Here is a 16007-nt window from a genome sequence, read left to right as displayed (position 1 = left end):
CTCTTGTGAGGATCGCTGGTTTCAGGAATCCAGTGATTTCCCAGGGCGCAGAATTTCAGGTAGACATTTTTCTCGCTCACACAGTGAGTCCCCAGTGATACACGCTCTTCTGTCCAAAGTGCCAGTCTCTTAGTTAACTGCTGCAGCTGTGCAGGGGGCTGAGTGACTGTTACCTGTTGCTGATGGTGAGGTTTTGGAAGTGGACGAGGAGGAGACCGTATTCCACACATCCAGCGCTGGATTCGCCCAACGCCGCGAGGAGAGGGCGCAGGGCGGTGAACACCGTGGGATTGGAGTTACAGCAGAAAGCTTTGACCCACTGCAATGTGTGATCCCTCAGGCAGCGGTCTCTGTTAAGGAGGACTCTTTGCGGGGATAGTTTCTTGTATGGGAATCTGATTTAAAAAGTGAATTCATTATTATTAATACACAAGATCCCATCCAAGATGTCATTCTGAGAGCAACATAGATAGCGAGCTCCATAATTTTTTGGACAAAGACATTTTTTCTAGATCTGGCTCTGTACTTCAATACAAATCACTGATTTGATTTGTATTGATTTAAAACTTCTTGACTGGTCAAGTCATTCACCTCAGTCCTTCACCAGCAGGAGCTGAAAATGGCTGCAGTACAGGCCTGGCAGAGCATCACCAGACACTCAGCATCTTGTGATGCTTATGGCTCACGGACTGCCAGCAGTCATTGTATGCAAAGGATATGCAACAAATTACTATAACATGATTACATTCATTTCATAACATCAATATGTCCCAAACATTATGGTGCCCTGAAATGAGGGGGTTATGAATGTAAAAGTGGTGTAATTTCTGTGGTGAAACCAAAGCGGATAAATGTGAATAAAAGCTGAGAATGTGCACTTTAACAATAGCTTGATTACAAATATTACATTATGGAGTACACAGCCAAATCAAGAAAAAAAATTATATATATCCAAACATTATGGAGTTCACTGGAAAAGCATAATCACTGCTTGTCTATCAAACCTTGTTAGCGGCACTTAACGAGAAAGTGAATTATAAGATGATATGATAAAAACATTGCATACCAAATATAGACAACTCACCGTCAATTGGCTCTTTCTCCCTGGAAAGAAAATAATAAAAAATGACCAGGAGCATCCAAAACCCCCTGATAGCCATGAAGTCATACTGTTTTGTTTAGATTTTTGCCTTGATCCAAATGTTTCTTACTCATAATCAGTACACCAGTGCTCAACAGTACTTTCACAACCGATGCGGTTACCAACAGATATTCCCAAATGTCCAGTAATATTTAAGTTTGGTTCATAGTACTAATGAATTCTCCAAATTGCTCCAGGAGCCAGCCATGTTGGATATAGTGTGTCAGTTGTTGAAGAATGGGTAAAATGCATAACTGCCATATTAATATAAAACCAGAAAAAGCATATGCATGCACTGCATATTAAAGTTACAAAATTAAACAATGAGAATTTATTAATACTTTCAGACAAGTAAAACCTAACCTTCCTTAAAGTAGTTTCCAATTAGTCCAGTACATAGCACAGCTGCTAGTACCAATAGTACTGATCCAAGAATCCCGAATCTACTTCGTTCAGGTATATTTTCACAAACTGTATCGTTTGTTTCGGTTCCTTCTGCAGTCTTCTGCTGGTCAAAATTACATCTGAAATGAGAAATAAGAGCAAACTTGGATTAGATCATTTCCTTTCGAGCAGGAGAAAAATCTAGCCTCCCCTTGTCTCTCGCCATTCTCACCCATCCCAGATGCTGACATCCTCCCACTTTATAAACCAACTTATCCTTACCTGGGACCTGGGACCAATCCCCACTCCTTTCCTCCAGGCTCTCATCTGAACTACTCCCATACATCTCCAAACTCTCTGGCCACTGGCTGTATTCCTACTCCTAACGGGCGACATAGCTCAGGAGGTAAGACCGATTGTCTGGCAGTCGGAGGATTGCCGGTTCAAACCCCACCCTGGGCGTGTCAAAGTGTCCTTGAGCAAGACACCTAACCCCTAACTGCTCCGGCGAATGAGAGGCATCAATTGTAAAGCGCTTTGGATAAAAGCGCTATATAAATGCAGTCCATTTACCATTTACTCCCTTTAAATAAACCCAAGTCACATCTCAGGCTACCTGTCTATGGTGTATTCCCACTTCTCTGGCCCCCACCCCCAACCCTGATCAGGAATATATGTTTTGGAATATGGATGGATGGCTGGATGGAACTCAACTCTGCCAAAAAGTTGCTTAGTCCCAAGTCCTTGCCCATTCAAAGTCTGTCTATTAGTCTTGACTATACAGCAATGTGCACTGTAAAAACACACCTCAAACTGTATCCTAGCATCCTTAACCTTATCTTCTCCCTCCTAACACTATTTTGAATTTATTAAACATCAACTGAAGAAAAAGGATATTTTGTATTCAGTTTTTTTTTTTTGCCTTTTAATTTGGCACTACGGTGTAATGATAATGACAGCACTGTTTTACACTTAGTTTCAGTTACTTCACTTAGTTTTAAGTTTTCCAGATGAGTTCTCTCTAGTTATACTGTCGCTCACTGAGCCATGGTATGTGCACAACTCAGTAATTCGCTCTGCGTACGAGAATGTAAACATAAAAACACCACAAAATCAATATGAAACAAATAATTTAACAAGCAGATGCCAAGCAGATCTTTTTGTATGCTGTTAAACCAAAACAAAAGTCAATAAACCGTGAACTGTAGCTCAGGAAACTTGGCCTACTTTGTCCATGCTGTGCAGTTGACACCATATGGAGAGAAATGACCATGTGGACACTGTTCACACTGTGTATCCGTAGTTTTTGTCCCTGCACAGAACACACCACAAGTCATTCACACGCACCAAAGTTCCCCTCTATCATTTTATAATGAAGACGAATGATAACTGAAGCATTTAATGCATGCTAAATACCTTCATCCACTGAAATTATTTTACATGATAACAGAGTGTAAAGAGATAGGAAATCAGTCCAAATATGTAAATATATATATATATATATATTTTTTTTTTTTTTTTTTTTTTTTTTTTTTTTTTTCTGGAGTTGGTACCATGGGTTTTAAATTCTCTACAAAAGTCTCCACTCTTCCTGAAAAGAAGGCACTTCCTCCCCAATTTACTTATAAAACTGTAGTAAGTTGTAGTACAGTGAAGTAGACAGCGGTTGTCAACAGAAAAATACATTTTTCTCCTGTAGGCAAAATGTGTTTGGGTGGAGCTGCCAGCACTTCACTGAAGTGATGGGCCCAGTGGTCCATGGACCGAATCCTGACCACTCCAGTGCCAGATATGGACGGATAACTGGTGAGGTGGTGGTAAATAATTGGCCTTGGGGGTCAAACTCTGGTTTCAATCAACAGGGTATCACTCGTTGTGTACAAGCCAATCCGCTGATTGATTAGGTGCCTGTTGTCTGCCTGCACTAGCTGTAAAACAGGCGCACTGGGTGGGCAGCTCAGCTGGAGGACTACAGAGTATAAGCAATGGCGGCAGCCTGTACACCCAAGAAATGATATAGGTCACTGTAGTTACAGGAGGGGCTTTGTTGTAACTGGGCACTGCAAATTGGGGGAAATGTATAAATGGAGAATAAAAAAACATGCAGTTAAAAAGGGGGATTGGGGCAAATTATACAAATATATACTCAGTCTCAGATGAAATTAAGAGTTATTAACTGAAATCTTACCTGGTACTTTGAGGTATTCACCAGGGGAGCATGTGGAATGTTTTATTGCATAACTGCACTCTTTATTTCTTGAATAGCTTTTACAATAAAATCCATCTTTGACATCACAGACTGCGTTGCTGGTTGTTGTACACTCATTAAGAAAAATTAGTCCCTGCCCTAGAAAACATGTTTTGCAAAGTTTAAACTTTCAAAAGCATTGTATTTTATGATATGAATGATTATGAAATTAATATGAAAGTCATGAAAACTGACCTGGATCACAAGTATTACATGGGAGGCACCTGGTAAGTCCGTTGGGTTCATCCATGTATGTCCCTCTGATACACGGAATACATGTTGTGCTGGAGTCTGAAGTGCAGTGTCTGTATACAACTGAACCTAGTAAAACACATCTTAACATGTTTATCATTTAATCTATTTTGGAATTTTTTTTTTTTTTTTTGCAAAAGATCAACACACCCCCCTCAGTCCCCCAGCTGTCCTGTACAGAAATATTTCACTTAACCTTAAAAGGAATTTTATTATTTCCCACAAACACACACTTATTTATTTATTCAATGGTTCAATTCAATCCCATAATAAATTAATAAGTGTACTAGATTAGGCATAAGGATTACCTTTTCCACACATAGGACAACATTCTCCAGCGCTAGTTTTGTATTCTGCAGGCCCACACTCACTTCCAATTGAGAAAACAATGCACATTGAAAACATTACCTGTGAAAATAAAGATGTTAAATTTGAACATTTTTTTCTTGTAAATTTATATTCTATGACACTTTACCATTCACACAATTCTGACAATTGCGAACAGCAGTGATAATCATTTAAAATAAAGGACATTTACAGGATATTCAAGGCAAGTATAAAATTTTAAGTTAAGATTTTAATGACCTTCAGTAAATGGTATGATAAATGGAAATGAGTAATTAAAGGTGACCCTGTGATCCATAAATTCAGCTTTCAGCTATGTCCTGGATCAGCTATTTCCTCCCTGAATATGGGTGCTTCTGTCCAGTTTAGGTCAGAAATGAAAAGGTAGAGGCTTGCAAGCGAAGGCTACAGACACGCTAATGCCATTCATGTTAGTGAATGTCAGCGTTACGCTTTTCCACTGTGCTCCCAAGATTTGTGGTGCAAGAGAGCCTCAAATCAATGTACAATTTACTAATTTAGTCGATAGTTTTAATCAAAGTCCATTTAACACAATAAGCAAATACCACTACAGCTAGAGACAACAATACAACTGTAAATGCCACCATCGGGGTGAATGTCTGAAGATCTGTAAAATAAGTGTGGTGGGTTTCTTTTCTTTTTTTAAACATGAAGCATAGTCTGAAACGTGGATCTTTAGGTGTTTGCAGAAAACAGCCAATGAGTCTAGCTTCTTGACTGACTGACTAGGGAAGGTCATTCCAACATTGGGAGACGAGGACAAAGAGATGGGAGCCACAACAAACAGCTGTCGGGTGATTGGAGAGACTGGACAGCAAGCTGATGAGAGGAGGCTGAAAGGAGAGGTCTGGATAGAGTGTGCAGTGTTGTAATGATCTGAATATAATTTATATATAATATATAATATATATGGCAATGCCATTGCAGCATGGTGTACAACTGTGAGTGATTTTAACTGAAACCTATGTTTTTGACCCCTCTAATCCCTGCAGGGCCAGTGCCGGTATAGTCCAAATGGCACAGTCAAAAGCCACTCTTATCTTTTTTTTCCTGAGTTTATTCATATTAACTCTTTTCAGCTCTGGCATCAAACTTAAGGTTTCCATATAATTAGTTAAAGTTAGTGGTCGAAGCCACAATGTCAAGGCCAAGAGGCGTCACCTCCCACCCCAGTGACCATAGACTGTAGCCCCTACTGTAGCTTATTCCTTTGCAGTAATCAGGAAGTGACGCAAACTGTACCTCATTGGTCCACAACAAATATTATAACAGTGCCCAAATGACACAATAAATCATGAAATCGACCCATGGACAGTCATAAGACGAATAAAATACACATATTGTAACTATTTGTACTCATGAGAAAAAAATTATTGACTTTGTATTTTGACCGCATTTGTACTGTACACTTACATGGAAACAGGATATGAAAACGCCTATACTGGAGCCAACCGTAGTGGCGTTAATGAGCAACCAGGAACAACAAGACCAGGAAATGAGCTTCAAAAACGAAGTCTGGTTTTGGCCGCTTGAGATAAATCCAACAGTTACTGCGTATTTACACTGATCCCGGGAACACTTCTTAATTACAGATAAAATAATACAAAACTGTTACAATGCATCTGACGAGCTAGGCCACCTGGCAACGTCATTTGCAGACTGGCTTGATACACGAAACAACTCGTCATTAATCTAGACTGAATTTCGTCCATTTCGTCCATTTCATTGCGCTAGTACGCAAATAAGGTAACGAATGTTAGCTATGATGTCTAGTGTTCTTATCACGACACCTCGTCGAAGTTTTCGCTCATATGGCATTGTTCTCTATAAGGGTGTTAGCACGTTAAGATAATTACGCAGTTCAAATAGCGAATAAACAACTCCCGCCATTTTACATTACACTTAGGCAAACTTCCTTTGCACTTACCACACGACATACGGATGACGGCATGTTATCATTTTCAATGTATTATGTAGTAGCCATCAACCAAATTTCATAACTTTGTTGTGTATTAAATTTAGCCAACAGAAAACGCGCACGTCTATGACGTCGCTCAAAACTCGCACTCCAAGATGGAGGCATGCTCGCTATGCGCACTCGGAGCACGGAAGTATGCGGTTTGGGACCAGAGACTGTAAAAAATAGTTTGGGACACAGCCATAGTGTTACAGTGATGACGTATTTTTCTAGGCCAAACTTTACAGTCTCTGGGCCAAACCCAGACGTTTCTTCCGCCATGCGTTCCCTAGGACCTAGGCTGATTCCATAGAGGCAGATTCCCACTGAACTGTTGTTATATTGAAACTACAGCGGTTGTCACATAGACATATATCTATGGGTTGTAACGTGCAGGCGGCCCGGTAAGGAAACTTCAGTGGCGGTTTCCAGAAAGCGACAATTTTTGTAGTTCGAATATAGCAACTTGTTAGCAACTTACTTTTTAAAAGTACATAACTGCCTCGAAATTCACAGTTGAGGTATTAATGGGTATAATTTGTCTCGTAAAACAAAACGTATCTTAGGCTTACGTTCACCACAGACCTTTTATTTGGCAGAAAATGAAATCCCTATGGGAAAAAGCATTGGAGATTTGAGGAAGGAACACATGGCTCAAAAATGCCAAAAAAATTCCAGGTTTTAGGACTACAAACTGCAACACTCTGTATGGGTGTGGAATAAGTAAGATGGAACTACCTATGGTAATTTGTCAGTGAACTGCACAACTAACTAAAACACTAACTAACTACTAAAAACTAAAAATAACAGCTATAATAAAATAGTTGTTATTGTAAAATAACAACTAACTAAAAACTAAAAGTATGCTATTAATCTTTTTCATTAATAGCATACTTCTGCTTGGAAATGAAATTAAAACCAATATCTTATTCTGCTGCTGGATCAGTACATCTGATGTGCCATAAATTCATATTTTTCAAAATAAGGAAGCACAAACTTTTTATACATCGTTTTGACACACCACCCCTTTTGGTGCACATGGTAAAATTTAAGGAACTAAATTATGCTTCATGTACAGTAGCCTATTTACTGCCACTTCCTCCACTGGATCAGACTATTTTACAGCAGGCTACTTGTTTAGCTGTGGAACTCGCACTGAGTATCAAAAGTCAAACAAAAATTAAGAGAAAGCTATCTCTAGGTTTGTCTAGTTAAGGCTTATTTACCTCAACACAGGTCAGTGGAACTATTCGGCTTTGCCTGAATTTAACAAGTGCAACAATTTCTGTTGTTTTGCAAATGTTTGTAACAGACACATTTATATTGTGTATTTGGACCATTCTACAAAAGTCATGCAAACTCGGGGTTGGATTAAAAAGTACTTCTTTTATAACACATATTGTATGTTATACTGTACCTGAGAGACAGAAAAAATATACTACATTACAGGCATTTGGCATTACAGGCATACTAGACCAGGGGTGGCCAACCAGTCCAGCATGAAGAGCCAAAAAAAAACCCCACACCATTGCAAAGAGCCGCACAACACATGCATGCCCACACTACAAAAGCAACAGTGACTTACAGGCCTAATGACATAATACATAGCCTAACAGTTTTCATAGGTCTTTTCTTACCTCGGTTTACTCAGTAGGACACCTGGCAGTCTGTTTGCCACAATCCTTTTCAGTTCTGGCTTGTACTCAGTTGTGGCCACTTGAAGCTACTCTTTCACATGTGTCCGTAAGAACAGAGCGATGTCTTGACTTTACTTGTTTCAGTGTAGAAAAAAAACGTATTCACAGACGCAAGTTGATCCAAACATGGACATTAGCTTGAGTGCAGCCTGTTTCACATTGGGATATCTGTCTGTGGGTACAATTTTCCAAAACTCTGTGGTTCCTTCTCTCAAAACACATTTAAGTCTGTCATCCTCAGAAAGTTCAATCATCTCCAACTGAGACGCTGCTTCATCTGCCACTAAAGGGGTTTTCAAACAATTTGATTCTGCAGTGAAAGGGTTGATGAGGAATGTGATCTGTGGCCGCTTTTGCTTCAGGTTGCAGAATCTGTCCTCAAAACTCTGCTGCAGATTTTCAACCAGTGTTGCATAGCATGCAATGCACCCTTTTGAGAGTTCAGCTGCTTCTCCACTTGCCTTCAACAAGGAGGGAAAATGTGTGAGCACTCCTTTTTGAAGATGGGTCTGGAAGAGCTTGAGTTTGTTGACAAATGTAAAAACACTTTGCACCAGGTCAGGCAGCATTTTTAACTTCAGTTTGTTTAGATGGTGCAGCATGTCGACCAGAAACCTGAAAATCTATACTATACTATATATATTTCTATACTATCCTGAGCTACATGACCCCCAAATCTGAAATCCACTGGGGGTCATGTAGCTCAGGATAGTACTTATGTTTCTCTTCCAGAAACAGCTTCACTGGGTTCAAAAGTTCAAAAAAACAGGAAATCATGTTACCTCTTGAAAGCCATCTCACAGTGCAGTGGAGAAGCAGATCACTGGGAAGATCTTCATCAAGTTCAGCTATGAGGTTTTTGAACTGTCTGTGATTGAGAGCATGCGTTCGAATAAAATTCACTATTTCTAGCACAGGTTTCATGACGTGGTCCAAGTTCAGCTTTTTAGACACAAGGTGCTCTTGATGGATAATGCAGTGAAATGTCCAAAAATCCGGGAAACGGCCGACAGCTATACACAGCCCTACAAGATCCAGACATAGCTGGTGCACCGTCTGTGGCTACTGCTGTTAGTTTTGATAATTGCAAATTTGCTTTCTCAACAACAGTTATGAGTGTCTCTTTTAGGTCGATGCCACGGGTCCTATCTTTTAACGGCACAATGTCAAGCAGCTCTTCCTTAATTGTGCAGTCTTCTGACACAGACCGTACAAATATTGCCAACTGTGGCTTATCTTGAACGTCGCAAGACTCATCCAAAGCAATGCTGAAATACCGGCATTTCTCAAGATCCGTATATAAACGCGTTTCAATTGAGTTGTTAATATCCGATATTCTCTGTTCGTCTGTCTGCCGTGACAGCTGCAGGTCTGACACAGAACGCTTCAAATGGTCGTTTTCAGGAGTGAGGATAGCAGCAACATCTCTGAGGCACGTCTTCACAAATTCCCCTTCGCTGTATGGCCTTTTAGCACGAGCAATGTTCCATGCCACCAGATATGATGCCAATGTGACCGTCTCTGAGTGCTTCGTAAATTTTCGAAAAAACTGACTCTGCTTCTCTGACTGACGTTTCAGCGTGTTTCCCTTGTGCTTGCGAAGTTCAGTGCCTTTGGGAAAATCCTGGGTCATGTTAGCATGGAGTGAGGTGAAATGGCGCTCCAGGTTTGAAGCTTTAAAATGCGACAGTGAAGTCTGACATATCAAGCAGAAGGGTTTCCCATTTCGTTCCGCAAAAAGACAATTCCTCCCATTGAGGTAAGAATAGCCTGTGCTCATCTTCATATTTGCGCTTAGCTTTACGTTTCCCTGACTCTGCCATGGCGATTCACTCAGTAGCGCTAGCCTGGCTAACGAACTTCAGCGTCTGCGCAAGTATGTTTTATGTTTGGGCTAGAGTAGGTACCACTATTTTCCGGACTACAAGTCGCACCGGAGTAGCCTATAGGATCGCACTCAGCAAAAACGCGTTGTTCTTTATTTTAAAAATATCGGCAAATTTATTTCCAGTATTGTCAAATATTCAATTGCATTTTGATTTATCAGAAATATATTTTAAAATGTAAAAAAAAAAGAACTCAACCGAGAACACCAATAGAACAGCCCCGAGAATAATAAGGAATAATGAACAGACAAATGTACAATGCCAGGGGTTACAAAGTCTGACGTAAACAAATATAAAATGAGAATTATGCAGTAACATTATATCAAAAAAAGAAATATGTACATATATTAAAATTACATTAGTATGTTACATTACATTACATTTATTTGGCAGACGCTTTTATCCAAAGCGACTTACAAAAAGTGCATTTCATGGTCATACACAACTGCTAAACACAGGGTCAGTAAGATACAATACTTATTTTGTACAGTTTAGTTCACACAGTGAACACTATTCAGACCTAACCTCTGCAAACCAACTAGGCAGAAGAATAAGCTACAGAATTAGGGCAAATACAAATTACCAAAAAGTGCTGGGATGGGACAACATGTAACAAGAGTCATGAAAAAATAGGGGGGGGGGGGGGGGGGGGGGCGGGGTAGGACTCAGCTTCCTTTTTAAAGGTACAAAAATAGGGCTTAATTTTTAACAGCTTACATTTATGGATAAAAAACTTGGCCAGCAATATTATGAGATTACACAGAAAAAATTCATTTTCTAATTCTTTCCTATAATTTGTGAAACAAAATACATCCTTCAAGCAAATTCATCTTCATAATTGTGTTCAATTGTGTTCTTTCACGTTCTGTCAGATCTGTTGCCTAGCAAAGTGGAGACTTTATCTCAGTAAATACAGTATTAACCATTAAAGCATGAAGGTCATTGCATAGCCCCAGGAGTGACTTCTGAATTAATTAAACTAACTTTATAGCAAATGAAATTCTGCTCTAGAAAGATATTTGAAAAGTTAGGCACATGACATAAAAAGCTTCTCACGTACCACGTTCTGACTTCTGCTCCCTGAAAGCAAAATAATGCTTAATTAGTTAATTACTAGATAACATTTACATTTTTCTGAAAAACTTATAATGTAACATTGCATTACTTTTCCTTTTTGATTTTCTTGTTTAATTGTTTAATATGCTAACCACTCATAGCGCTTGTATAAATATGAAGATTTCTGTTCACAATAAAAACTGCTATTAAAACAGCATCACCCTTTACATGTTTATTCAATTAAATTTTTAAAAGTCTGACCAGGTAGATGAGGAAACTTAATTAAAATGAAAATGGTTCTTAAAATGACAACTGATACTTCTAATACAAGCAGCACAGTAACTAAGAGAATATCTTGGTCCACATTCACGGTCCAACGTGTTTTTTCCTTTTAGAATTCATCTTCACAATTGTGTTCAATTGGTAAAAGAATACATTACCCGTGCCCACCCCTCATTAAAATGTAAAGAATCAAAATGGTTTTAACGTAGCAGAACAATTCAATGTATCAGGGGCAGTACTAGCAGCAACAAAGCCCATCTAATAGTATTTTTATCAGTCTTTGTTATTTCCCCATAAAGTCATGTGCTCCTTTACCTTCATCCTGTGGCTGGCTTGTGCTGTTCATTCTTTCACGTTCTGTCAGATCTGTTGCCTAGCAAAGTGGAGACTTTATCTCAGTAAATACAGTATTAACCATAAAAGCGTAGAGGTCATTGCATAGCCCCAGGAGTGGCTTCTGAATTCATTAAATTAACTTCATAGCAAATGAAATTCTGCTCTAGAAAGATATTTGAAAAGTTAGGCACATGATGTAAAAAGATTCTCACGTACCTTCTTCTTTCTCCTCTCTGAAAGCAAAATAATGGTTCATTATTTAATTACTTGATAACTACATTAAATTTGTTTTAATAACTTGAAAATATAACATAAAATTATTACCTTTCCTTTTTTATTTTCTCGTTTAATTCTTTAACATTGAATATCACCAATCAACCAATGGAGTACTACATGGTATATTACTTTTCCTTTTTGAATTCCCTGATTAATTATTAAATATTTAATATGCTATCCACTCATATCTCTTGTATAAATACAAGGATTTCAATTCACAAAATGTGTGTGGCACAGCCAACCTTAAACTGCTATTCAAACTGCATCACCATTTACAAGTTAATTAAAAATAAAATTCAAAGTCTTACCAGATAGAGGGAGAAACTTACTTAAAATGAAAATAATTGCTAAAATAACAGCTGGAACAAGCAGCACAAACACAAGACACAAAATAACGATGTAAACAAGAATATTTCTTGGTCCACATTCACTATCCGATGTGGTTGTTCCTGCTGTAATTTCCTGAAGTCCCAAGGATTGGCAACTGTCAAAGAAATAAACATATTATAAGTCCAAATCTCAAATAAACCTTAGGGTTATATTTATCAATACACAAATAACAATGAGTAACAACTCCTGTTTGGTTTTGCTTTACCCCAGACTGATTTACTCATCTGGAATATTATGTTATTTGGGAATAAATGTAGTAAACTTACTCTCTGTGTGGTTTGCAGTACGCAGAAAAGGATTCATTTGAAAAAGTTTTATCAAGACAGTATCCACATTCGGTATTAGTCGATGTTGTTCCTGTGCAAATATATATTGGAAGGTATGTCAAGACATTAAAAATCTTAAAAAACGTTTTCAGAAACATAGACCGTGTAGTTAAGAGAGTTAATTTTACTAAACAGACACGGATAAAAAAGGAATAGTTCACTGTGGAGTTGTTCGATACTAGTTCAATTTTAGTGTATGTTCCTAATTGTCCCAGATAACTTATGTCTGCGATGAAGGATACTCTATATGCATACAGAGGTTTTTGGTGATCTGCCAGTATTGTGAAAAATATATCTACTTTCCCAGGGTGACCCACATTGTAGGGGCATCCACCAATCAAAAACATACACTAACCCTGGAATCTATTTTTAAAAAAACTCCACTGTCCCTTCAAGATATTAATGCAATCCAACCTTTGTGTATGATGAACTGTCCAGGCCTGCAGATGGTGTGTTTCTGCGCAAAGCTGCACCCCTTATTATCAGTCTTAGTGCAGTAGTGGTGATCCAGAGGCCCACACACTGTGTCAGAGGTGGGGGTGCACTCTCTCTCTGTTTTTAAACCCAAGTCTGTGGAGGAACGGCGAATAAAAACCCATATTAAAACATTATTTGAGTATTTTGGTAACAGACCTGTTCATTATTCTCCATCAAGTCAAAACAGCATATTGAATTTTAATTACAGTAAGAAATCTTTTATATATTATTAAAAAGACAGTCAAGCATGTTGCAAATGGCCATGTCATGAATGAACACCTTAGTTGAATATGAATCTTTTCTCACCTTGGTCACACACTATGCAAGGCAAACAATGAGACAGACCATTGGGCACGGGGATGAATGATTTTTGAGTGCACGGTGCACAGGAGGTGCTAGTGTACTCCGTGCAGTGTTTATAAACACGTGTCCCTAATCAGAAAAAAAGACACAAAACAAAGCCAAAATGTACCCATTTGAAATGACATTTCAATGATGACAAAATAAAGAGCACCTTCGCTTTTTAACCCCTGCAAGCCAACATCTACTGCATTAGAAGCTTTATTCTGATAAAAGATGGTGACTTACCAGGTGTGCACATTGGACAGCACTCTCCATTAATTTCATATTCTGCACTTCCACAGGAATAGGCGAGGCCACAGAACAGGAGCAATAGATATGCCTGAAGCATATGTAATAGTACAAATTACATTTGAAGCAAAGTCTGGTGCATTCTCCTCCACTGTCACCTTATTACCCAATCTTTTATTATTTTTGTGACTTTTTTCGTGCTGAAGCCAGTAGCTCGTTATCCAGTAGCTTGTTATCACTTTGACAGTTTAACTGAATCCTTTTATGTAGGTGTTTCTGTATGTGTGTGTGTGGTGGCAGCTGAAATGTCAGTGGCAGTAGAGGTGTCAGAGAGAAGGGATGGGGAGCTTTAAGCAGATGGTATACTTAGTAAGAAGTAGAACTCTTTGAGAAAAAAACGCAATGAGAACAACTGAAGAACAAAAATACGCGGTGTTGTGTGTTCGTATGGTGCAGTGTGCGACGGCCTCCAGGGAGAACTTTTAGGAAATGGCTTTCTTGTTCTCCGAAATCCCCCTCTCAACTGTTGGTCCAAATATCACATGGTTGGTTACGTCACAGTTGAGAGTTCAGAGACTTCAACTTTCTTTTCCGGTTCATTCATTGCCTGTACTGTACTGTGGTGTGGTAGAGGGCGAACGTACCATCTCCTTCACCTTTTTTTCTTCTTTTGCATAGCTAGATAAACTAAAGCCACTTTAAACTCCTCTGTCTCTGTCGCATTTGTGCTTCTGTCACTGCCGCCACTGTTGTTTTGTGTTGTGATCTCGCGTAGCCCTTCTCTTTATACATACACGGCATAGCTGCGAGATGGAGGTCTGGGCGAGATTCCAGCCCCAGTTAATAGCTGCCTAGCAATTATTCTGCTAGTTGGCTTTGCAGATGTTAGGCCAGAATAGTGTTCACTGTTCTCGGCTAGAAATAGCTGTACAAAATAAGTATTGTACCTTACTGAACCCGTGTTTAGCAGTTGTCTACGACCATGAAATGCACTTTTGTACGTCGCTTTGGATAAAAGCGTCTGCCAAATGAATGTAATGTAATGTAATGTAATGTCATTTGACATTCAAACAAAAACTGAAACAGGGAACCGAAGACAGAAGTCAGAAACAAGAAAGTGTGAGAATGTCCTAACAGAAGCACCAAAGCTATACTAAATAAGGTAATGAGGCAAAACTTTAATTTCTTACCATCCATAAAGGGACTTTAAAATGCCACATATTTAATTTCCTCTGAAAGCATATTCCTGTGCACAATAAAACAGTGTTAATTCAACTCCAAGAGAGTCACATGTACAGAGTAAAATGGACTCAGAGAGGCTATTGTTTTACAGAGTTTAACACTTAATACTTTACTGTGAGCTTGATTACATTACATTACAGGCATTTTAGCAGACGCTCTTATCCAGAGCGACTTACACAACTTTTTTACTTTGCACTTTACATTGTATCCATTTATACAGCTGGATATATACTGAAGCAATGCAGGTTAAGTACCTTGCTCAAGGGTACAACGGCAGTGTCCTTACCCGGGATTCGAACCTACGACCTTTCGGTTACAAGCGCAGTTCCTTACCCACTGTGCCACACTCCGTCCCATCGAGTTGATAGGTGTCCATCCGTCGTAATTCACAAAATTATGGTCAGATTTCTTCCCTTTGTGGAGGTCCTGGTTTCTGTGATTCAGCCTAGGAAGATTAATGTTACATACTCCTCATTTTAATTTCATTTCTGCATTCAATCAGCAGTACATTACAGGAGAGGTTGCAACATAACTAAAACGGTAACTTATATACACATTTGTTCTTTTAGAGCTCAGTGGATTCAAAGGTAAACAAAACCTGAAATGCACATTAACAGAAATTATAGAATGACGGGGCTTTTTCTTTTATTTGAGTTAAATTTCAGTAACCTTCCAGTTCCAACCATGGGCAAACATATGGGAGTGACCCAAGTGATGACAGAATGGACCCTCAGTGGCCTGAGAGTACTCCCGTTCATAACATTTTTATTATATCGCTAAAAGTCCTGAACTCCTCAGGAAATAAATTCTAATTTACGAACCATGCAGAAACAATACAACGTGAGCGGTCTATATATTGGTCATGTTACTTGGATTTCGGAACAACTCATGAAGCTATGAAAGGTTTAAAAAGTAATAACAGAGTAACTTTTTAGTTGTGTATTTTGTTCATGTGTTACGCATACGCCATTCGATACACAGCGGAAATGAACACGAAAGCGAAAGCTGACTTGGAATTCTCCGCTTGCTCTTGTTTACCCGTTTTAATCTTTAATCACGTCTTCTAATATACTTATAGCCATGAATATACACAATTTCAT

The 16007-nt window shown here is 38.8% G+C and overlaps 2 protein-coding genes and 1 long non-coding RNA gene across 5 annotated transcripts in view; 1 reads left to right on the top strand and 2 right to left on the bottom strand.

The window, feature by feature from the left end:
• LOC135233856 (tumor necrosis factor receptor superfamily member 14-like) overlaps positions 1–6472 on the bottom strand; it is a 34210-nt gene extending 27738 nt beyond the window's left edge. The window contains exons 1-5 of the mRNA XM_064297775.1: positions 6319–6472; positions 4334–4433; positions 3969–4094; positions 3714–3872; positions 2753–2837 (exon numbers count right to left, since the gene is read on the bottom strand). Of these exons, the coding sequence (XP_064153845.1) occupies positions 2753–2837; positions 3714–3872; positions 3969–4094; positions 4334–4433; positions 6319–6342 (494 nt within the window). The 5' untranslated portion in view covers positions 6343–6472. The remainder of the gene's footprint in view (positions 1–2752; positions 2838–3713; positions 3873–3968; positions 4095–4333; positions 4434–6318) is intronic.
• The window catches only part of LOC135233849 (tumor necrosis factor receptor superfamily member 14-like), a 69599-nt gene that overhangs the window by 16507 nt on the left and 37085 nt on the right, over positions 1–16007 (bottom strand). The window contains exons 2-11 of one of the 2 annotated variants that reach the window (XM_064297765.1): positions 15241–15352; positions 14856–14911; positions 13663–13756; positions 13381–13506; positions 13012–13167; positions 12538–12628; positions 12190–12365; positions 11822–11838; positions 11585–11642; positions 10992–11011 (exon numbers count right to left, since the gene is read on the bottom strand). In XM_064297765.1, the coding sequence (XP_064153835.1) occupies positions 10992–11011; positions 11585–11642; positions 11822–11838; positions 12190–12365; positions 12538–12628; positions 13012–13167; positions 13381–13506; positions 13663–13756; positions 14856–14911; positions 15241–15283 (837 nt within the window). In that variant the 5' untranslated portion in view covers positions 15284–15352. The remainder of the gene's footprint in view (positions 1–10991; positions 11012–11584; positions 11643–11821; positions 11839–12189; positions 12366–12537; positions 12629–13011; positions 13168–13380; positions 13507–13662; positions 13757–14855; positions 14912–15240; positions 15353–16007) is intronic. The other variant, XM_064297764.1, reaches the window with a different exon arrangement.
• Positions 7568–16007, top strand: part of LOC135233858 (uncharacterized) — a 35799-nt gene continuing 27359 nt past the window's right edge. For both annotated transcript variants that reach the window (XR_010323973.1, XR_010323970.1), the window contains exon 1: positions 7568–7584. This is a non-coding gene — a long non-coding RNA (uncharacterized LOC135233858). The remainder of the gene's footprint in view (positions 7585–16007) is intronic.

The sequence above is a fragment of the Anguilla rostrata genome, chromosome 11 (assembly GCF_018555375.3).
Source record: "Anguilla rostrata isolate EN2019 chromosome 11, ASM1855537v3, whole genome shotgun sequence".
NCBI lineage: Eukaryota > Metazoa > Chordata > Actinopteri > Anguilliformes > Anguillidae > Anguilla > Anguilla rostrata.
Note: the sequence above shows the minus strand (reverse complement) of the source record. Positions and strands in the feature narration are given on the sequence as shown.